We start from the raw sequence: 20,506 nt of genomic DNA, 5'->3' as shown, positions 1-20,506 counted from the left end.
TAAGGCTTTTCTTAGTTGGTTGATTTGTTGTTTTAGCTGGAGTTTCGCAGATCCAGTACAATTTTCGTTGTATATTTATTATTGTAAATATTATATATATATATGACAGTAAAGTATTACTTTCCTTTCTGACTTGGCTATCATGTGTTAGCAACTGGACATGTTAATTCCAGTACCAGTCTGATGTTAACAGCAGTCTGGCACTAACAGTTCTCACCAGCATGTGTTTATAGCAACTGGACAGGTTAATACCAGTACCAGTCTGATGTTAACAGCAGTCTGGCAATAACACCTCACCAGCATGTGTTGGCAACTGGACATGTTAATGCCAGTACCAGTCTGATGCTAACAGGAGTCTGGCAATAACACCTCACTAGCATGTGTTGGCAACTGGACAGGTTAATGCCAGTACCAGTCTGATGTTAACAGCAGTCTGGCAATAACACCTCACCAGCATGTGTTGGCAACTGGACAGGTTAACAAGCTGACATCCAATCCAAAGGTGCAAATGTCCATATTTTGTATAACCATTGTATACCATTACAGATTGATAAAAAGTAGAATTTTCTATTTTGGTGAAAATATTGAAGTTTATTATATGATATATAAATCATAATTGAGTTTTTCCATTCAATGGATCCCATTCTTTATTGACATTTCAATTAATTTCAAGGTTATAATATGCACAAATATGCCTCTTTAAAAAAAGCCAATGAGCCATATTTTGTATGACCATTATGCAGTACATGTATATTGCTAGTTTTACTTATATTGGGGACTTGAAAATTCAAGCCAACATAGAAGCTACAGAAGCATATCTTTTATTCAGAGCTGCTTTGTAGGAAGGAAACAATATGGATTCAAGGACAAACCAACTTGATGGTCTAGATGAAATGAACTCATTGTTATTGAAAGATGGTTTAGATGAGCTCTCTCCATTGTTAATGTATTGTTCGTGTATACAGTATTTCTTTGTTTCAATTCTCAGTATTTATGTCTTTTATAGTGACCATCTTGTTGTGTACCCTGCAATGATTATTACATGTACTCGTAGCCAGTAGTGTTAATTACAACAAACCAATTTACATAATTAGTGTAATTTACTGATTAAAGGTGATTTGATGTTTGGTTATTGAAAATTACTGAACTTTCATTTAAATGATAATTCTATTATAGCTCATATGGTATATTAATTGCTTTTTTCTCTCCTTGGAAATATCTGTATGTAATTTCTCGTTAAGGGTGTTAAATAGACTAAGAGAACATGTACCTGTGTTCCCACTTATTTTCCTAGCATCCCATATAGTGCTCTTGTTGAGGCTATTATAAGAAGGTGATGTCTGTTTCCTACATGTTTTTGATATTAAGGTTCCCGTCAAAATACTGACAGGGTTAAATTTATAGGAGATGAAGTTTGAATTATGGAAATTTGCCAGATTTTCCCATTTCCCAGTGTTTTAAATCCATCGTAAAAAGTAAAAGTTCAAGCTGGAAGGGAAATGAGATAACCTCCCAGTAGCTATTGTACTGTAGCAGATTGCTGAAACATATACAGTGGACACACAATCCTAACAGGTGGTTCTCCTTAGAAATGAAATCATAGTTTGCATGCGTGTATGTATGCATGTATGCAGGACTGGTAACACCCTGTAATCAGCTGGTACCATGTGAATAAAACGAACTGTTCAAAATAGAAGTGTATTGTCAAAGCAAAGTGTTTTTCATACTTTATGAAGTGATGTATTTATTCATAATCAACTCATCAATGTGTTGAAAAGCGATATCTTATGGACAGCAGCCTTTTAAACCTTTAGAATTACATTAGTCTAGTGATGTCATTGGCTTTGAATCTGAATGACTAGTCACTAGACTACAATTACATACCCTTCATTTACCTGTGTGAAATCATACACTGATCTATCTCTCTCTCTCTCTCTCTCTCTCTCTCTCTCTCTCTCTCTCTCTCTCTCTCTCTCTCTCTCTCTCTCTCTCTCTCTCTCTCTCTCTCTCTCTCTCTCTCTCCCCTCCCTCCCTCCCTCCCTCCCTCCCTCTCTCTCTCTCTCTCTCTCTCTCTCTCTCTCTCTCTCTCTCTCTCTCTCTCTCTCTCTCTCTCTCTCTCTCTCTCTCTCTCTCTCTCTCTCTCTCTCTCTCTCTCACTCTGCTACTGTATGTTTTTTATTTACATGTTTATTGTTGTGTGACCTAATAATAAATACATGACAGAATGTAGTGCAGTGAAGATAGGCGCATTCACCCCTATAGGTTTTAGGACACAGAACACAGAAAATTGAATAAATGAATCAATAAATAAATGCCACATGTCCACATTTCATTTGTATATAGTGTTTTTCCTGTGATTTCTTGCCTCATAAATAAATAATTTTTCTGAGAAGTATATGTAATTGTATGTAAATTGTCAATCCACTCATTGACAACAATAGATTTATAAAGGCAAAGGCATTACAATAAAGATTTAAATTATACATGAAAAATCTACTTAGGTATGGAACTAGTCAGAAATTAAAGCTGTGTTTTTACTCCTCATGAGTTTTATAGGTTTTGTTACTGAGTACATCAACTAAACTGTGCATCAGACAGATTTGACTTAAATTCAAAGGGCTGATTACTTTAAATTATCTAAGATGCCATTGTCATAATATTTTGTTTATGTTAATAATATGTTTATACAACAAAGAAACAAGCAAGCAAGTAAACAAACACACGCGCACACACACACACACACACACACACACACACACACACACACACACACACACACACATTGATGCAAAAGCTCACATAAAGCAATTTATGCACATGCCCACATAAAAAAACTACTATCAGTGTGAGCCAGTATGTAGGCAAGTTAGTTCTAGATAAACATCTGTAAAGAAACAACCATGTATGCCATTTGCTGATATTGACACTTGTTTGAATAGAAATAGAGACATACAACAGAGAAGTCAATATTGTCTGTGATGAATATATCATTGCTAAAAAAATGCAAGTTTTCTGTTACATACATTATTGATACAATTTCGTAGATTATTTAGCGACATTAAATTTTAAATTATTTTCATATAAATCATATTTTAATCTAATACATGATATTGTATATTCTTATGGCTATGTTTGCAGGATTTTGTTTCTGTTATCCTATTCTAAATTTCCATGCCTGGAGGAAATCTGATCATTTGATCATAAATAGAAACAGTGGGTGGACACAATGAGATGTTGCATTGTGTTTAAAGTTTTCCATGCCTGAGAAATAATTCATGAACACAGACTACAGTGGGGTGCTCTGATCTTGTCCTAAGCTTTCTTTGTGTTAGTTTGTAAGATGCGATGACGTTCATATCACCTACCACGCACTGGTTAAGAAACTGGCCAAACAACACAACTGATCTTACAGTCTATGTTCGTGTAAGTTGGGTCAGATTTACATTTACAGGAACAATGTTTGATTACTGAGGTCTTGCATTTGTCTTGTTGTAGTAGAATAAGATTTTATTTGGGTGAGAAAACCAGTTGTCTGGCAGAGCTATTGAAAAAGTTGATCCTGAAAAAGTTGGTCTTGAACGATAGAGTGATCATACATGTATGTCATCCCATATGGCTGTGCTGATAAGATAGTCTTGATTATAGAACCTGGTATAGAGCCTGGTATTCAATCCTGGGCCTTTAAGTTATGTATGCTTAGATGAAAATTTGAAAATTTATTCATTTGGTAAATGGAGTTCTGATGTTTCTGTCATGATAAAATCTGAGAATATATTGTCGTGAAAGGCTGAAGAAGAAAAAGAAAATAAATATGGAAGAGATTGACAGGAAGACAGATGAAGTGAAACAGGATGTATGAAAGCATTGAAAGTGTGACATGACCTTTAGAAGATTATAACAGATTCTGAACACAGCTTTCTAGCTTTTGTACTGAAGTGTATCATATACTGTTAAAAAACACAGCAGACCACATGCACAAATAGAGTGCTGTAAATGCCAATCTGTTACCTTAGTTTATATGAATCAAACCTCTTTATAGTAACATTACTCAGTAATTATATCAGTTTATGTACATATATTATATACATCTGCATAATTCTTTAGTAGATAGTATCTGTGCAAAATACACACACACACACACACACACACACACACACACACACACACACACACACACACACACACACACACATATACACATGCACATACACATGCATGTATACACACACATACACACAGATTAATTTGAGGTTAACTATTACTAATGCTCAGTTGTCTTGTTGCCAAAGTAACTTATGTTGATGGCAGTCATGCTCAATTTCTTACTTTGGGAATGAGTCATTTCCGCAATCATTAAGTAGAAATTATCACTTCAGATTGCCATTTACTGTAACCAGACAGCACATGCAGTATCATTCCTTTGCCCACTATACAACGCAATTGCTAATTGAAGTCTGTTGAATTGATTGTCAGATGTATGGGATAATAGTAGGTAGATGGAACATCGTACTGTCTAGAAACTTAAAACATTTGCATTCCTAATGAAAATGTTAAAAACTTAATATGTTTGTTTTGTTGAAGGATAAAGGGTTGTTATATCAAATTTGCCATTTATTAGTCACTGAATATGTTGTATCGTTCCTTCTACTTGATGTACGTTAACATAACGCAAATGAACAGCAGTGCCACTTATTCTCTGGAATTGAGTGGTATTCTCAGATGTATCAGATAATATTGTTAGATGGAACAAGGTACTGTCCAGAAGCTGAAAAACAAACGTGTAGTCGTATGGAAATGTTAAAAATTGAACAGTTGTATTTTATGACAGGATAAAGAATGGTATTTTAATTTCACTATTGTAGTTTCATGATGTTGGCTAAAACAAGGTAGTAATATTTGTCTAAGTTTCCACAAAATTTCAACTAAATCCATCCCAACTTTTTATTTGAGATAATGATATGAATTGATGTAATAGTTGAATCATGAAGAGAGAAATTATGCATAAAGTCTTATTTATACATTATAGATAAGATTACATGAATTCACTTGAAATGGAAGGATGGCCACATCAGTACAGTAGTTCGGTTTGTGGCTGCAATGAAGACTTGTTACATGAAAGATTACACAGGAAAGAAACTTTATATGCAGGAAGTCTGACATCTTTGAAATGTAAAACTGACAGGTCAAATATAAGTTGATATTCATCATATTTGTATAGTGTCTCTTGTAGTCACATAAATGATTTCTGTGTCAGTATTACTTTCAGAAGAAATTAGAAAAAAATTGAAGGAAATGTGTAGATGAAATGTGATACCTACAGTGTGGCTTTGAATGGAGATTAGCTGTGTATGAGAGAAATATTGAAGAATCGAACCTACATGCGGAAATTAAATACAGCTCTCAAAGTAGCAGTTTAATGTGTTCAGGAAATACCTTTGATTCATTGTTGACACTGATAGTAGTCTAAGAATTGCCATCAATCTTACTAGTTTATAGTCCTGACAGATATCCTACCTTGATTTATTTGACCATGGATCACAGGTCAGTGCTTAATCTAACAAGAACAGATTGTTGGTGCTAGGTTAAAAAACAAATATGATCTGTAGTGGTCTAATCATGCAAAATTTGCTGTATAGAAAATAAAAATTGAAATAAGGAAAATTTGGTCTACAGAGATTAAATTTTCTGTACGGAAAAGAAAAAAAGAAGTTGAAGGAAATTTTGTGATAACAAAATGAAATAATTTAAAATTAGTTCTATTTCAAGGCATGTGTCAAGTCAAACATTTTTTATATTTTTTTATTTATTTAATTTTGACAATAGTCAGGCAGTCCACACAGGTGACGAACACCTATAAACGTGGACCCCAAAACAAATATACAAATAAAGACAACCAGCAATAACTACAGTTACAATACACAATAAACGGGATCACCTACAATTACATATAGATATTTTGTACAATGACAGACTGACACCTAGGTATAGGGATTTTCATGATCAAACTTGTTCACAAGTATAGCTCATGGTAATGGTTTGCAATCTGAGTATTTACAATTCTTCAAATGCTTGTTTTTAATGACGCAATATCAGTACTTACAAAGTTTGGTCAAATGGTAATTTCATAATTAACAAATCTGGTATCTATAGTCTAAACTAAAATTGGTACAGTATTGGTGTAGTGGTGATAAACTTTCAGATAGGAGACCTATATATATGTATATACAGATATTTTTTGCCATAGAATAAACAGAATTAATCAAACACTTCAAAGATAAAATACTATCTTTAGCTGATCTGTCATGTGACCTACTTTTATTTTGAACAATTATTTCAATATGTGAATTAAAATAAGGAAATTGAAGACCATGGCATAGAACATACAGAGGAGTTACACTTAGGGACAAAGGTCAAAGTTTAAATGAGGTCACAGACTTCTTGTTGATTATTGTGTTCAAGACCTGTGTAGTTTTCAGTAGGTGATGCCAAATAAGGAAATTGCAGACCATGGCATAGATCATACAGATGTCTTTAGATTTGAGTTTAAATTAGGGATAGAGGTCAAAGTTCAAAGTTGATGTGAGGTCATAGACATGTTGTTAATTATTGTATTAATGACCAGTTTGGCATGTTACTGACCCAAATAAAACAGGTGTACACCTACTGGTTGACCTAATATTACATTGAAGGTCAGGTGATATTGATTTTGGATTGCCCAATCAGAGAAATATATGAGATCTAATTATTGGACAGACTGAGAATGGAAAAATGTAGTCAGGAGCTACTCAACAATAAAACCGGTATCAATTTGAACCGTACCGTTGATTCACCATCATTAGGATGTGAGTAGATCTGACTGACATTATCACGAAAAACTCACTATGACAAGATAATATGTAAATCATATGTCATTTACCTGAGTTTAGATAGAGTAATGGTAACAGTATGTGCTACTTATTATAGTTAGTAATATACACACTGAAAGGAACATAAGCTGGGAACATAGTTGTGTTTTCTGCATACATGGCCACAATATTTTATTTTAATAGAATGTAGAAAATGCAAGTTCGCTAATGGAAATTAGCTGAAAATTTCACGTGATTAGTCAATCATTTATTTATTGAGTTTGTTGATCTCAGACGATCCCAAGGCTTGGTGTCAAAGGTCGTAGCGAATTTATCAATAATTTAGAAGATGATTATCAGTGAGTCATCCAGATAGTCGTCTAGAGTCAGACGTGGGTAGTCTTAGTCGTGTTGGGATTTGCGCTAGACTGTCTTTCCATCATACCTAGCATTACGCTGACAGTTGTGTATTCAAACCGAAAATTAGATTGTAATAATTAGTTCTTGTACCATGACCAAGGGTTCTTATATACATATGAGTAACGTTTTGCCTGTTCTGGTAGCATGTTTTACCAACCAGATGAATTTGTATACACACACAGTGATATTCATGATATTGTATTTATGTGGTCCTTTGCATTGGTTCTAATCACATGCTCAAACTACTGACGTCATCTTTAACAGCGGGTAAATTAAAAACTCAATAAGAATGTGCACCAAATTTCTGGCTGATGGTTCTTTAATGTAAAAAAAAAAACCATTAAAGTTATTCTAGGCACGATGGGAAGAGTCGATATTCAAAATCATCTCATGACTTGACGCTAGGCTTTCCAGATTGTTGTAAAAACAACATTGTCAAGAAAGCAGTTAATCATGGGAAGGGAAAGATTGAAGTTAAAGATTACAACATCAGAACAGAATCTCAACACAAATTTAATAGTAAAATGATAATTCTGCAGTAATCTTCATTCAAGATTTTGAAAAATTATTAGAAATTTGAAGAAAACTGCAAGATATTAGAAAATGTAGATATATGAGGATGCAGCCTCAGGGGGTCAGAGAGAAATTATTATATGGGAATTATGACATCATAAAAATCTTGTTTTGATTTATGATATTAATATTATATGTATTGTTACTGAGTGGTACAATATGTTCCAACTGCTTGGACATGTTGCTCTAAATTTAGAAATGCTAAATATAAAGTAATGAGGTATTTAAGATCATCTGATGTGGCAAATATATATAAAAATTAGATCTTTCTAAATATGTATTTTCAGTGCTTAAATTTTTTTTTTTTTATTGATAGTTACTTTGACAACCACATTTTGAAATTGGTAGTTTACAGGAAATATTTTGTATTAAGCCTTGATGTTGCATATATGAAATACTGCAAACTTGGACATTTTTGCGAAAGACTTATTTCGCTATTCACAGGAAATCAACAATGCAAAAATAAATAGAGACTACAATGCCTTCTCATACATGAACACAATATACTAGTCTAGTAATTAGTAAAAATTAGTCTTTGAGAACTAGCTGAAGACTAAAATCACAAACATTTTCTAGTGGTGAAAATATCTAGGTTTATATGTCCCTTGAACCTGTAACCATAGACCTAGAAATGTCAAGTCAATTTTCACACCTTCTTTTTAAAATCTTCACAGTAGGTGTAATGCTGAAGATATAATTTACAGTTCTTTATAGAGCCAGATAGGAAAGGATTTTTATTGGTTAGATTTGTAGGATTATTACCTGTATGTATATGATAATATGGTCAATCATTTTTATCAGAAATTTATACAAAAAATGTGTCTTTCTATGTGATACATACACATTACATAGATACATACATACACATACGTACATACATACATACATACATACATACATACATACATACATACATACATACATACATACATACATACATACATACATACACACATACATACTTACATACTTGCACACACACACGCACACACACACACACACACACACACACACACACACACACATATACAGTAAACGTGATATAGTATTCATATATTACTGGTTTACTCTACATGGGTTGAACATAGTAACTTACATATTGTATCAAATAACATATTTTCCTGACACCTGCAGTGCAGGGATGGTTTCCATTGCCAATTGATACATAAATCTTAGATTTTTCACAGTACGACATATCTTAAGTTGCCAACTATACAGGGATACAAATAAAGTCTATTTACCATAGAAAATCTTGTTTTGTCCTCTTCATTATTTTAAAAAAAAAAATCAAAAGTGTGTGTAAACCTTCTTGTGACTCAATGGAAAGAAAGGGGAGGGGTAAAATATTTGCAGTATTGAAATTTTTGTCAAATAATTTCATGTGTTAACATTTTTAATCATAAATTTTTGAATTTAGTTTTTGATGGATTTTCCTTATGCTTTAAAGATGTGTGTCATTCTGTGTATTCATTATCAATTAAACTTTATTATGCTACATACACTACCAGAGAGTTTTGTATGGTACAAATTTTGAATAACAAAAATGAAATATGAAAGGTTCAGAATTGTGCATTATGTTGATCAAGGTGACATGATAAATGGAAAATTTGACCCAGCACAGTACATGTAATATTTACCCCATGTACAGAATCAGATGTGACGTTGATCAGATTGTAATGCAATGAAAAGACACATCTAACGGTATATGAATATGCAATAATATTTTCATTTTTAAACAGTTCTTTGGTAGTTTGTAAATGTTATCAGTGATTGTTTATCGGATAAAGGTGGCGTGTGTGTACCTAGAATAGAACACGGGATGTATTAATTTACAGTTATGATAATAACAATGGTTTATTTTACCAACCTATGGTGACCCAGGGGGTCAAATTCAAATGGTGTAATTATCTAAAAAGTAGACACTAAGAGTCCAAAATTCAGTTGAAGATAAAAAATACAGACAATTAATAGTACATATAAAAACCGAATAGAATAGCATATAGGATGACAGTATGGAGTTTAGCATGTATTTCTGTGAACAGTGAAAGCAGTATATTTAAAACCACCTAATGACATTTTAATTTGCTACCTTTTAAATTTCCATCATAAAGTGAGGGATATTTTTCAGAAACTTAGGGCTAAAAAGGTAAAATGTTTTCATTGAAAATGCAAAGATTTTTGATTTTGCACAGACTATTTCCACAGTATTAGCATGCTCACAAGAATAAAGGAAATTGAAATGGATTTGACCTAATTTTTTTTTTAGCAAGAATATAATAGTCATCTGTTATTTTTGTGATCGACAAACATTATCATTGAATTAATTTTGTTTTAATGTTTACATTTAGCCTTGAACATATTGTCTGGCTCTTGTTGAGAAATAATTATGTGAGATATACAGACAATAAAGTGTTTTATAACGCTATAAAATTATTGAAAAGACATGTAAGGACTTTAATATGTAGCATGAAAAGATGTGTAATGATTTTATGCTCTCCAGTTGTATGTCATTGAGAGATTTTTAAAATGTAAATTAGATGAAGTAAACTGGCAATAATGTGTTTCATTATTCCGTGAAATTTTTAATTAAAAAGACATACGCCATGAAAAGACTGCTGCGTGTGTGTAACGTTTTGTACTCCCATAGGTATGATGTTGAGAAAAAAGTAGAACTAAACTGGCAATGAAGTGTTCCATAATTCCATTAAATTTTTAGAACGACATGTTCACTGAAAAGATGTTGTCAAAATGGTTTATTCTCCCCATCTTTATGTTATTAAAAAAAGGGTTGACATAGTGTATTCAATAATGCTGGTTTGTTCTGTAGTAAACTGCTGTAATGTCAAGTCTGTATATCAGAGCATTACTAATGGCTGTATCTTTGTTCCCCGTAATAGTTACAATGATCTGAATACAGTAAACTATAAATAGGTAATGTGTAATCGTAAAATTCAGATGACTTTATTAGAGGGGTCAGACATGGCTAATAGTTGCTAGGCAACTGTTTTCAGCTTTTCTGTATCCCATTTGCTTATTTCTTGTCATTTCACTGAAATTTTGACATTTTTCTATGGAATAAATAATGATGATGATTGAGATAGAATGTTGAAGGAAAATGTGTTTTGTCGTTTGTACTCAGCTTTGACAAATTAGTAATCCTATACAATTATCTGTCTGTGTGTTCGTCTAGGAGGCTGACATTTTTAGGGTTTAGAAGTAATATCTATATGTACCAGAGATTATTTGCACCATTGCACATGCATACTCGTGGTATTTGGACTGCAGTGTAGTACCCAAAACATTATTGCATACCTGTATGCAAATGATATGCAAATGAGGGTACAATCGTTGGTTGTACATGAAAGTATGTGATCGCCTGCAGTACCATTTTGTATAGACCAGTGTTGACATGGCCTTGTAAAAATGGAACTATCATGGAAATAGTCTTGCATAAATTGTGCTGACTTGAAATATTTTGTATGTCAATATATGGAAGGCTATTACATGGTGATAATAAGATAAAATTAATGTCAATATTCCATTAGTACGTGTAATTATCCCCATTGTTCGTAATTTTTACACCAGTCTGTGTAATACAGAGAAACATAGCGACAGATTCCTTGACTAGAATGTTATGTTATTGATTGACTGGTTAGAGAAGATGTCGTTTGTTCAACTTTCCAACCATGCACACTTCACGACACTTCAGGATTGTGTATTTAAGTCAAGGAGAGGAGGAATAGGCGAATACTATGGTTTCCCAGCTACTCTCTATTTTTAGAGACTTCAGAATACATATGTGTATTGAATAGAGGAGTCCTTGATACTCTCTATATCTCCGCATATTACTATCTTAAGTTTCAGTCTATTAACTTGAATTTATGTACTATCGTAAGTTTTATTTGAATTTATGTATTACTATCGCTAATAACATGTCAGGGAGATCTGTACTTCACAGGTAAACTAATGATTCAGTGACAGACTATGGTGGTATTTTCAAAAAGTGTCATACATTGTCACTCATAATTCATACACTATGTAAAAGTTTGCGTGATATTAATTTTGACAAATTTTCAGATCTAGACTGTACCTGTACATGTAGCATGTTTGCAAGTGTTTTGGAAGGGATTATGTCCCATCCAGGCTATACCCTTTAATAATTAAGATGTTAAATGTTATGAGATACATTATTGATTAATCAGCTTCCGTTGTGTGCACTTCATTCAGATGAAAGGGTGGGTGTGTCTGCTTAGTAATATATGATATGTATGTGTATAGTATAATTAAATTGCCAACAATAAATATTGGACACATACCAGGTAATAGCATGTCCTAGTTTTATGTGCACTATGTACATCCCTAGGGTACCGGTAATAAGCTATCAACATACTAGTCTATAAAATATGAATGAGTAACGACATCAAGGCAGTATTTTCAACGTTTTAAACTCTATTAGTGACCAGGAAATACTAAATATTTGATTATGATAGCAAAATTTTAGATGGATTTTGATATTTCAAGAAACCCGGTCTGAACGGAGACTGTCTATTAAGGTTAGGATTGTCAAATGGCATAGTATTGCATGACTATTACAGGGATATATCGCCCACAGATGACCCTGTTCACAGAAACGTATGTGATACCTGTCAATTAGTATTGAAATTGACTACAAAAATGACTTGAATCTTTGACTTACTAAGTTCTTGAATTACAAAAATCCATCTAAAATTTCACAATAATAAAATACTCGTTTATCTGTGATACTGCTGAACATGTCCCCTAAAGTGTCGCTATATTCTTGGAAATAGATAAGATACTTACAAAAAAATGTTGTTATTACAGCAATATGCAATGGATAATGCCTAGCTTTCCACCCGAGTTGTCTTAGTCTTCTTATATCAGATACTTGAGATGTGATTCTTAAAAATGTAGTAGATGCTTGTTTATCAATAGTGTTCTCAAAAGATGTATTAGCTAACACTACACAAAAGGTTACAAAAATAAGAATATTTCAAGAGAATTGATAAGAAAAGACTTAGGAATATTTGATTGACAGATGCTTGGAGCAGACAATAAGATGGACTTTCGGTGATAGCTGTGATATTTTCCAAACTTACATGTAATCTCTGATGATACCGGATGTGGCAAAGGTTATAAATATCATATGAACATTTGTCAGCTGTCATTAGGTGTATCATGCAGTTGTAATGATCTACAAAATGAGTAGTTAGCATATATTGGAAGAATAAATGTAAATGTGATTATCATGTGACTTTCTTTACTTTAAGAATGGAGGTTGAGTTTGTAGTAAACTGAACAAAGTAACCAATTATAACTGTCTGTCAGTGTGTGATGGATTACTACTGACTTGTGCTGTTCATCAGACTTGGCTATATTTTAGTCCATTTGACCAAATCATGTGGAGGGAGGGAGGGAGGGAGAGACAGACACAAAATACAATTACATGTATATATAGTTTAATACTAGACTTGTTCCAACTGTATAACATTGCATGTATAGATGTCATGTACTTGTGATATTTCTATAGAGATGTGTCATGAAAATCTGAAATATTATTGCACTTAAAAACAATACATCCTAAATTTAAACCAGAACATGTAACGACACTTACTGATGTACTATGTGTATGAAGTGTTACTGTAATATGATATCATGTAGTTAGAAATAAATTTATATTGACTTTGTTTAACATTTTTGAAACTCATCAATTGAAGGTGTATAGTGATGACCATTGTCGTTGGATAGAATTTTAAATTTTTTTTTAACATTCTTATTTTGATGCTGAAAAAAACTGTAATAGATTGAAACTTAATAAAAGATTCAATATAATATTATGCAGCAAGGAACAGTAATTTATGTGTATATTTCTTTTAGGAGTAGTTACGGTATAATATGGAATATGATAATATGTCTATAAATAGTCTGAATAAAGTGTACATGTGAGTAATTTAAATTTCATCAATTGAGTGTGTTTGAATGTTAGGATTGATTTATAGACATTTCAAAGCGTTTTACATGCGTCCTCGAGTTCTGGATATCCACAGATATGGATATACATTCTGTGAGTAATTCAGTGAATATTATTAGAATCAACGAAGTGGATATTACGTTCTTTTTCTACTGAGTGACGTTAGCCCTGTATCCACCTGAATCGATCAGAAACATATTCAACGAAACTGATTCAACCAGAATCGATTCAGTTAAATCGATGCAAAGACAGTTTCTGCCTCCCTGAAGGGAAAACTAAGCAATGGATTTGAATTGATTCACTTTTGCTTTTGTGTTGGTTTGAAATTCAGCCTTCTACTACTTCCAAGGTGGTTTTGAACCAAGTCAACCAAATTGCTTCAAACCAGTTTTAATGCATGTGGAGACAGGAGCTGATTTTGATTTGATTTTGAATGGATTCAACGTTCAATATTGAATAGGGATAACATCTACATGTCTTTGGCATGTTCAATTTTACAAGTATGCAAAGTAAATGAAGCCATTGTTAATTTTATGGACAAGTATTTTCATATTTTCAAGTGGTACATTATTTTTGTGAAATTTTCAACATATTCTTGAAAAAAAAGTAACTTAAGATTCAGGGTTATATTTAATCAAACTAATTTTTAGACATTTTCTATAATATTTCTTCAGAAATAGGTTATAGTATAATCGATACTGTATTGATTATCATTATAGAGATTAAGGCTATTCAGCTAAAGCTCAGTGGCTCATTTTGTCTGTGTTGTGTACCACAGGTTCTTTATAACAGACATATAAAATTTGACAAGTACCATCCAGTAGGGATCGATGTAATAGCACACAGGCCACGGTGATACAATGTTGGAGACTTTATCAAATGTGAAAGTGTTTTCTATGTTGGTTATGCTCAAATTGAATGATATCACGTTGTAGTGACATCACCAGAGATTGAACAATAAATTACCTGGGGGCAGGTTAACACGATGGCATTTGAAATTCATGGCACTCACATACGGAATTACTTTGGAGTCCATTTTGCGATCTAGTTCAGTGATGTGTGTTTAACATGTCTACCTTGTGAGGTATTGTCACTTAATATGATAATATACAACACAGTAGGTTAATAACATCAGAATAGTAGGTTTGTGAGAGTCATGGCCTAGAGTCCATACTATCTCTGTTATATAGTCAATGGAAATTAAATGTCATGCAGTTAGGATAGATGGCTTTCAGGGCAATAAAGTTAAAAGGGCATGTAGAATTTGTTATGAGTAAATTAATTCATACCCTTGAATCCGTGTTGCTTCTGTTAGTACAGTATATAAGAGAATAGAAAACGATGCTAGGGGTTTCTGAGTAGTAAAGTTGAATGGCGAAGAGAATAAAATAACTGAGTATTAAAGTCACACCCTTGAATCCGTCCTGGCCTTATTAATTCATAAATTTAAAGAAATCAGTAGCAGTAAGGTCTCTGTGTAGCAAACTTGAAATAAAATGCTGCGCTGAATAAATGGTAAAACCTTTGAAATCAATAAGTCTTGTGCTGTCGTTGGAGAGAAATTTTCTTACATGTGACTCATAGATTCAGACATATACTTAAAAAACAGCAATAATGTCAAAGTGCTACGGTAACCTGTCCTTTTTTCTACAAAAAAAAGAAGATATTGTGTAAACTTAAAAATAGTATATGTTTATGTCTGTCATTATAAAATGGATGCTATGATACACCATTTGGTATTTCATAAGACCATTCCCACATTTCAACAGGGTATTTCTGTCCTGTCCTGGAGTGCAAGAATACCAAGCAATATAATATACGATATCATGCAAGTACCATTTTGTCTGTAGTACTAACTTTCTCATTATTGTAGTTATTGGTGATAGTCAGAATTCAGAATTATGTATTCATATGTCATTAATGTACTTGATTTTCCTATTTTTTTTCAGGGGGACAAAAGTAACAGAACTCTATGTGTTACATGGCATGATATTGGTCTCAATTGTAAGTATTGAAAATATATATAATGACTTACAGGACATCTTGAGAATTCCATTCTGATTTGCTAGTCTAGTGTTGGCCTGATGTTAATGTTGGCTTTAATACTTAGGTGGTAACATAGGTCTGGTGTATGTAGACATTCGTCCTTCCAATTGTTAGCATATGTTGGTGGATGGCGTGTGTGTGTGTGTGTGGGGGGGGGGGGGGGGACTTGGTACAGATGTACCCAGGTTGATTCAAATTACAAGCACAAACATTATAACAAAGTTCAAAACTGTAAAAGTCAATATTTCAGCCAGAAAATAGGAGTCAAAGTCTTGAAACAAATTTGAAAATAGCCACCTTGGAAACTACAGTGTCCAAAATATGGGGTCAAAAGTCGTAGGTGATTGAAAGAGTAGGGCGAAACCTTTACATAATGCTTGAAAAATTAAGAGTCAAAAGCCATGAGTTGAAATAGGAGGGGGGGGAGGGGGTTAAAAACATGATAAATATGTATATACCCTTACGATGTGACTCCTCTCCTCCTGAGGGGGTAGCACTGAATAGTCTAGTCAAAAAGTAATTATTGAGGTGTACTTCATCATGCTTAGTGAAAACCAATTTGAAATTTTCACTTGTAAAATTCACAGTGTATGCTACTATTTGTTCTCATATACTGCCCATGACCTCAGGACACCTGCGTGGCCAATATCCCAGGTAGTCCTATTTAAAGCAATAGCAAGAGAGCTTTTATATCAATGAATACTAATTTAATAATGTAGCAGACAGACAGAGTATAGCAAGTGTATTGTGTACTGTAGAGTAGACTCAAAACAACACTACCTTGACACATTGCTCTGGGGACATACATGTCAGCCATAGGGTGAAATCACAGGCACCTTTGCTATCTTTCAATCAGACAGGTCACTCAGAGAAATTTATCATTGATGGGTGATTGATTACCAATAACTGATGAAGAAAGTGTGCATGCTCAGTCTCTGTGTAGTAAGAGTTGTCACAGTGTGGATTAACGATGTGGTCATATTGACATGTCTCAATCCAGACAGATTTCAACACTTTGATGTGTTATTTCATGACTTACATGTAGTGACTATAGGTGTACATGTGTATCATAAAATGTGCTTGAAATGTGTGAACTAATACTTTTGCGAATGGCAGGAGATAAAACTTTAGTATGTAACATATCACAATTTCTTGTTTAATACTGGAAATCAAATTTATTCCCATGGCACATCATAAATAAAGATAACAATCATGCAATTCCTTGGTCAACACTTGACTTTTGCTTCAAGTGCTAATTACATGCATTACAATAGCCATGCTTTTAGAACAAGTCGACCATCTTGTTCTGTTTTGACACTCTAACAACATGAGGTACTAAAATGCTGTTACTGGTACCAAGAATTGCAATAAGACCCAGATATCATCAATTACGTGTACCCGTCACATTTTAACCATTATCAAATTTGTACATTAATTGTTGAAACTCAGATTTGACAGGTTAAATGAAACATAGTGTACCAATGGCATACTAACGATACTCTTTACATTGCAAATTAACACTGTGCAATTGATATAAGTTTTAATGATTCATAGATTGACAAGTAATTGCTGTTATAGCCCCAATGTAATAATGTAATGGTGATTAAAATTTGTAGCTGTGCTGATTTGCATAGAAATTGAATATTTTTAACACTGTTGATGATTCAGTGTCAGTTAAATTTGACCTGCAAAGTAATGATCACATGTCATAGTTCTTGTAATTCCTTTAAAATCAAAACCTCATTTGTATATAAGATATGCATAATCTTGTCCCTTATATTTTTATAATCAAATTTATCTTTCAGTCAAATTTCTATTGGGAAGAATATTGACATAAGTTATTGGGGTTTCCTTTCTATTTATCTGTATTCCAACCCTTGTGGGCGTCAACCTCATTTGCATGTATGTAGCACGCCCTCACAAGGCCAAATTGTTAAACCTGTTGTCAACTTGTTGACCACTGAGATAGCTCCTTTTATTCAGTTGATAGGTAGTATTGTTTTGGACAAGTTGTTGACCAATAAGAAAGCTCTTTTATTAGCATTGTTTTGGACAGGTTGTTACTTTGCATATATACAACTTCTTGTACTCTTACATAGATTTTACTAGATGGTGATATCTACTTGAATGGTGTATTCTAAAGATGGTTATAATAGTGAAGTTACGAAAATGTAATTCACTGAAAGGAATAAGCACTCAGGAATCATGAATATTCATTTTGCAACCATGAATATATTATTTCTGCTGACTCCCATGAGGGAATGGCCCACAGCAAAGATGCCTTATAAAGTCACAAGATCATCTTGATGTTTCTCTGAAATTGCAAATAATTGTAGGTGATGTAAAATCATGAAATGGCTCTCCAGAGCAGTTTATGAACATGTTTCTATTTCCTGGAGTGGCATTCTTTCAAAAATAGGACACTGTAATCATAAAAATGTGGGCCTTTTTATCTGAGTTTTATGAGAATGCAATTCTGTCAGGTTTGGTAAATTTCATGTAAAATTTGTCAAGTGACAAGAGATAGACATATTAAATGAATGTATTTGTATCTTGTTTTGTTTCAATCAGATTCAGCATTTACCAAGTTTCTACAAACTCATGACATGGTAAATATTGCACACAAGATGTGTTTTGTACATATAAATGCACCGGGACAAGAACCAGACTGTGGCAATCTCAAAGATGAGTAAGTTTTATATTCAAGGTTTATTATGATTCACCCTCACTAACATCAGGAATGAGTAACTATGAAGTTGATTATTAGAAAAATTGCAAATAAGTTTTTGGAAAGATTTGTATACATAGTTCCACACACACACACACACACACACACACACACACACACACACACACACACACACACACACATACACAGAGTGGTGCTCAACTGGGCACATTTTGAATTGATCTCTATAGGAAAAAAAATGCCCTTTAGGGATGCTGAAGTTTTTTCCTATAGTACAAAAAAATGCCCAATAGGGTAGCTCAAGAGGGCAAATTTTGCAATATAGGATCCTATAGGACAAGTTTGTGTCCTATAGGTTTTTTTTGTAAGTGATAGCTTTGAATATATATGCTTTCAGTATTTTTGCAAAGGTTGGGAAACCATGGGTACCAGAAAGGGGGAAAAGGTTAAAATGTTTCATAGTTGCCCATATAGTCTGCCATACTTTTGTCTGTGTATGAACCCGGTAAAATGACTGGGGATCCCAAGTAGATTTTACCTGCTTACCACCCTTACCTATAAAAACACTAATGCTTGATAGTCTCTGTTTGTTTGTGAATTTTGCAAACTATCTGTATGTAAATAATTGTTTTTGAAAATTCTGAAATTGAGAAATAATTCGTTATTTCAGTTTCGTAACAAATCATATGATTGATGGCAATATTTTATTAATTATGAGAAAATTCTTTTTACTGAAAGGATTTTAACCTGTGAAAATTGAACGAATTGATGAAAATCATGGGTTCAAAATAATATGATGAAAGGTACCTAACGACGGTTTGTAACCGTGTTTATGGAAAGGTTTAGGTATCTGTGGGTAATAGAGGGGGAAATCACATAAAAATTTAATAGACTTTTATCAGTTTCTTGTAAGTTATAGCATAATTTTGATCCAGAACTTGATCCACTAAAATACCACAGGAACTCAGACCTTTTGAAACTGCAAAGAGTCTGAGCCATTTTGAAGGATTTCTGTTTAATATTTGTTGTATCTCTTGTTTTCCAGTCATCAGTTCTTATCAATTGAACATCTAGCAGAAGAAATTGACCCAATTCTAAATGCACTTGGGTAAGTAGTTTCCATAGTGATATGGGCCTCAATAACCTTATTACTTTTCACTTTCTAGTTCTTGCTAGTCTAGATCCACCCATGGTACGTATCAAATGATCTCTTTCATTTCAAGAGATCTTAAGAATTGGTGTCACGGACAACACTATAGACTAAGTTTTTGCAAATAGTTGTGCTAGATATTAAGTTAATAGTTTGTATGTAGGATGTCACAGACTGAAAGATTGGTTGTTTGTTGGCATTTCTGTTAATAATTTACTATTAAAGTTTGTAATGAATGGTTTAAAGGACCATACATAATGAGAATCAATTAGTTAGAGTATTAATAATCAGAAATTTGGCAAACTATGTTGGAAGAAATTGACCAAATTCTAACTACACTTGCGTGAGTAATTGTCATAGCAACACATTGCAATCCAATTAGGAAGAAATCAATCCAATTGTTACTGTACTTAGATACATAGTTGCCATAGCAACCCATTATAATCAAATGTAGGGTGTTGAAATTCTTGTACCTCTTGGCCTTGTTTCTTTATTCATTATACACAGCATACTGTCAATGACCGCTTTTCGTATAACTCACTATACACAGCGTATATATAGACAGATCCCTAATGTTGATGACATTTCTTAATACACACAACATCCATGACTGCATTTCTTAACACATGTCATCATACCATATTTCTTAACACGTGTCGTCCATGACCACACTTCTTGACACATACATCAACGACCATATTCCCATTATCCTTGACCACATTTCTTGTCATACATGTAGCATATATATTAGATACCTTGTACTTCAATAATTGAGAGTGTTTTGTGATGTAGTG

The 20,506-nt window shown here is 33.2% G+C and overlaps 1 protein-coding gene across 1 annotated transcript in view; it reads left to right on the top strand.

The window, feature by feature from the left end:
* The window catches only part of LOC144446178 (uncharacterized protein ZK1073.1-like), a 56,104-nt gene that overhangs the window by 17,010 nt on the left and 18,588 nt on the right, over nucleotides 1-20,506 (top strand). Inside the window, exons 3-5 of the mRNA XM_078135932.1 lie at nucleotides 15,777-15,831; nucleotides 18,445-18,562; nucleotides 19,608-19,670. Coding sequence (XP_077992058.1) covers nucleotides 15,777-15,831; nucleotides 18,445-18,562; nucleotides 19,608-19,670 — 236 coding nt within the window. The remainder of the gene's footprint in view (nucleotides 1-15,776; nucleotides 15,832-18,444; nucleotides 18,563-19,607; nucleotides 19,671-20,506) is intronic.

Source organism: Glandiceps talaboti, chromosome 15 (assembly GCF_964340395.1).
Source record: "Glandiceps talaboti chromosome 15, keGlaTala1.1, whole genome shotgun sequence".
NCBI classification, from domain to species: domain Eukaryota; kingdom Metazoa; phylum Hemichordata; class Enteropneusta; family Spengelidae; genus Glandiceps; species Glandiceps talaboti.
The sequence above is the reverse complement of the archived record's forward strand: the minus strand, read 5'-3'. Positions and strand labels throughout refer to the sequence as shown.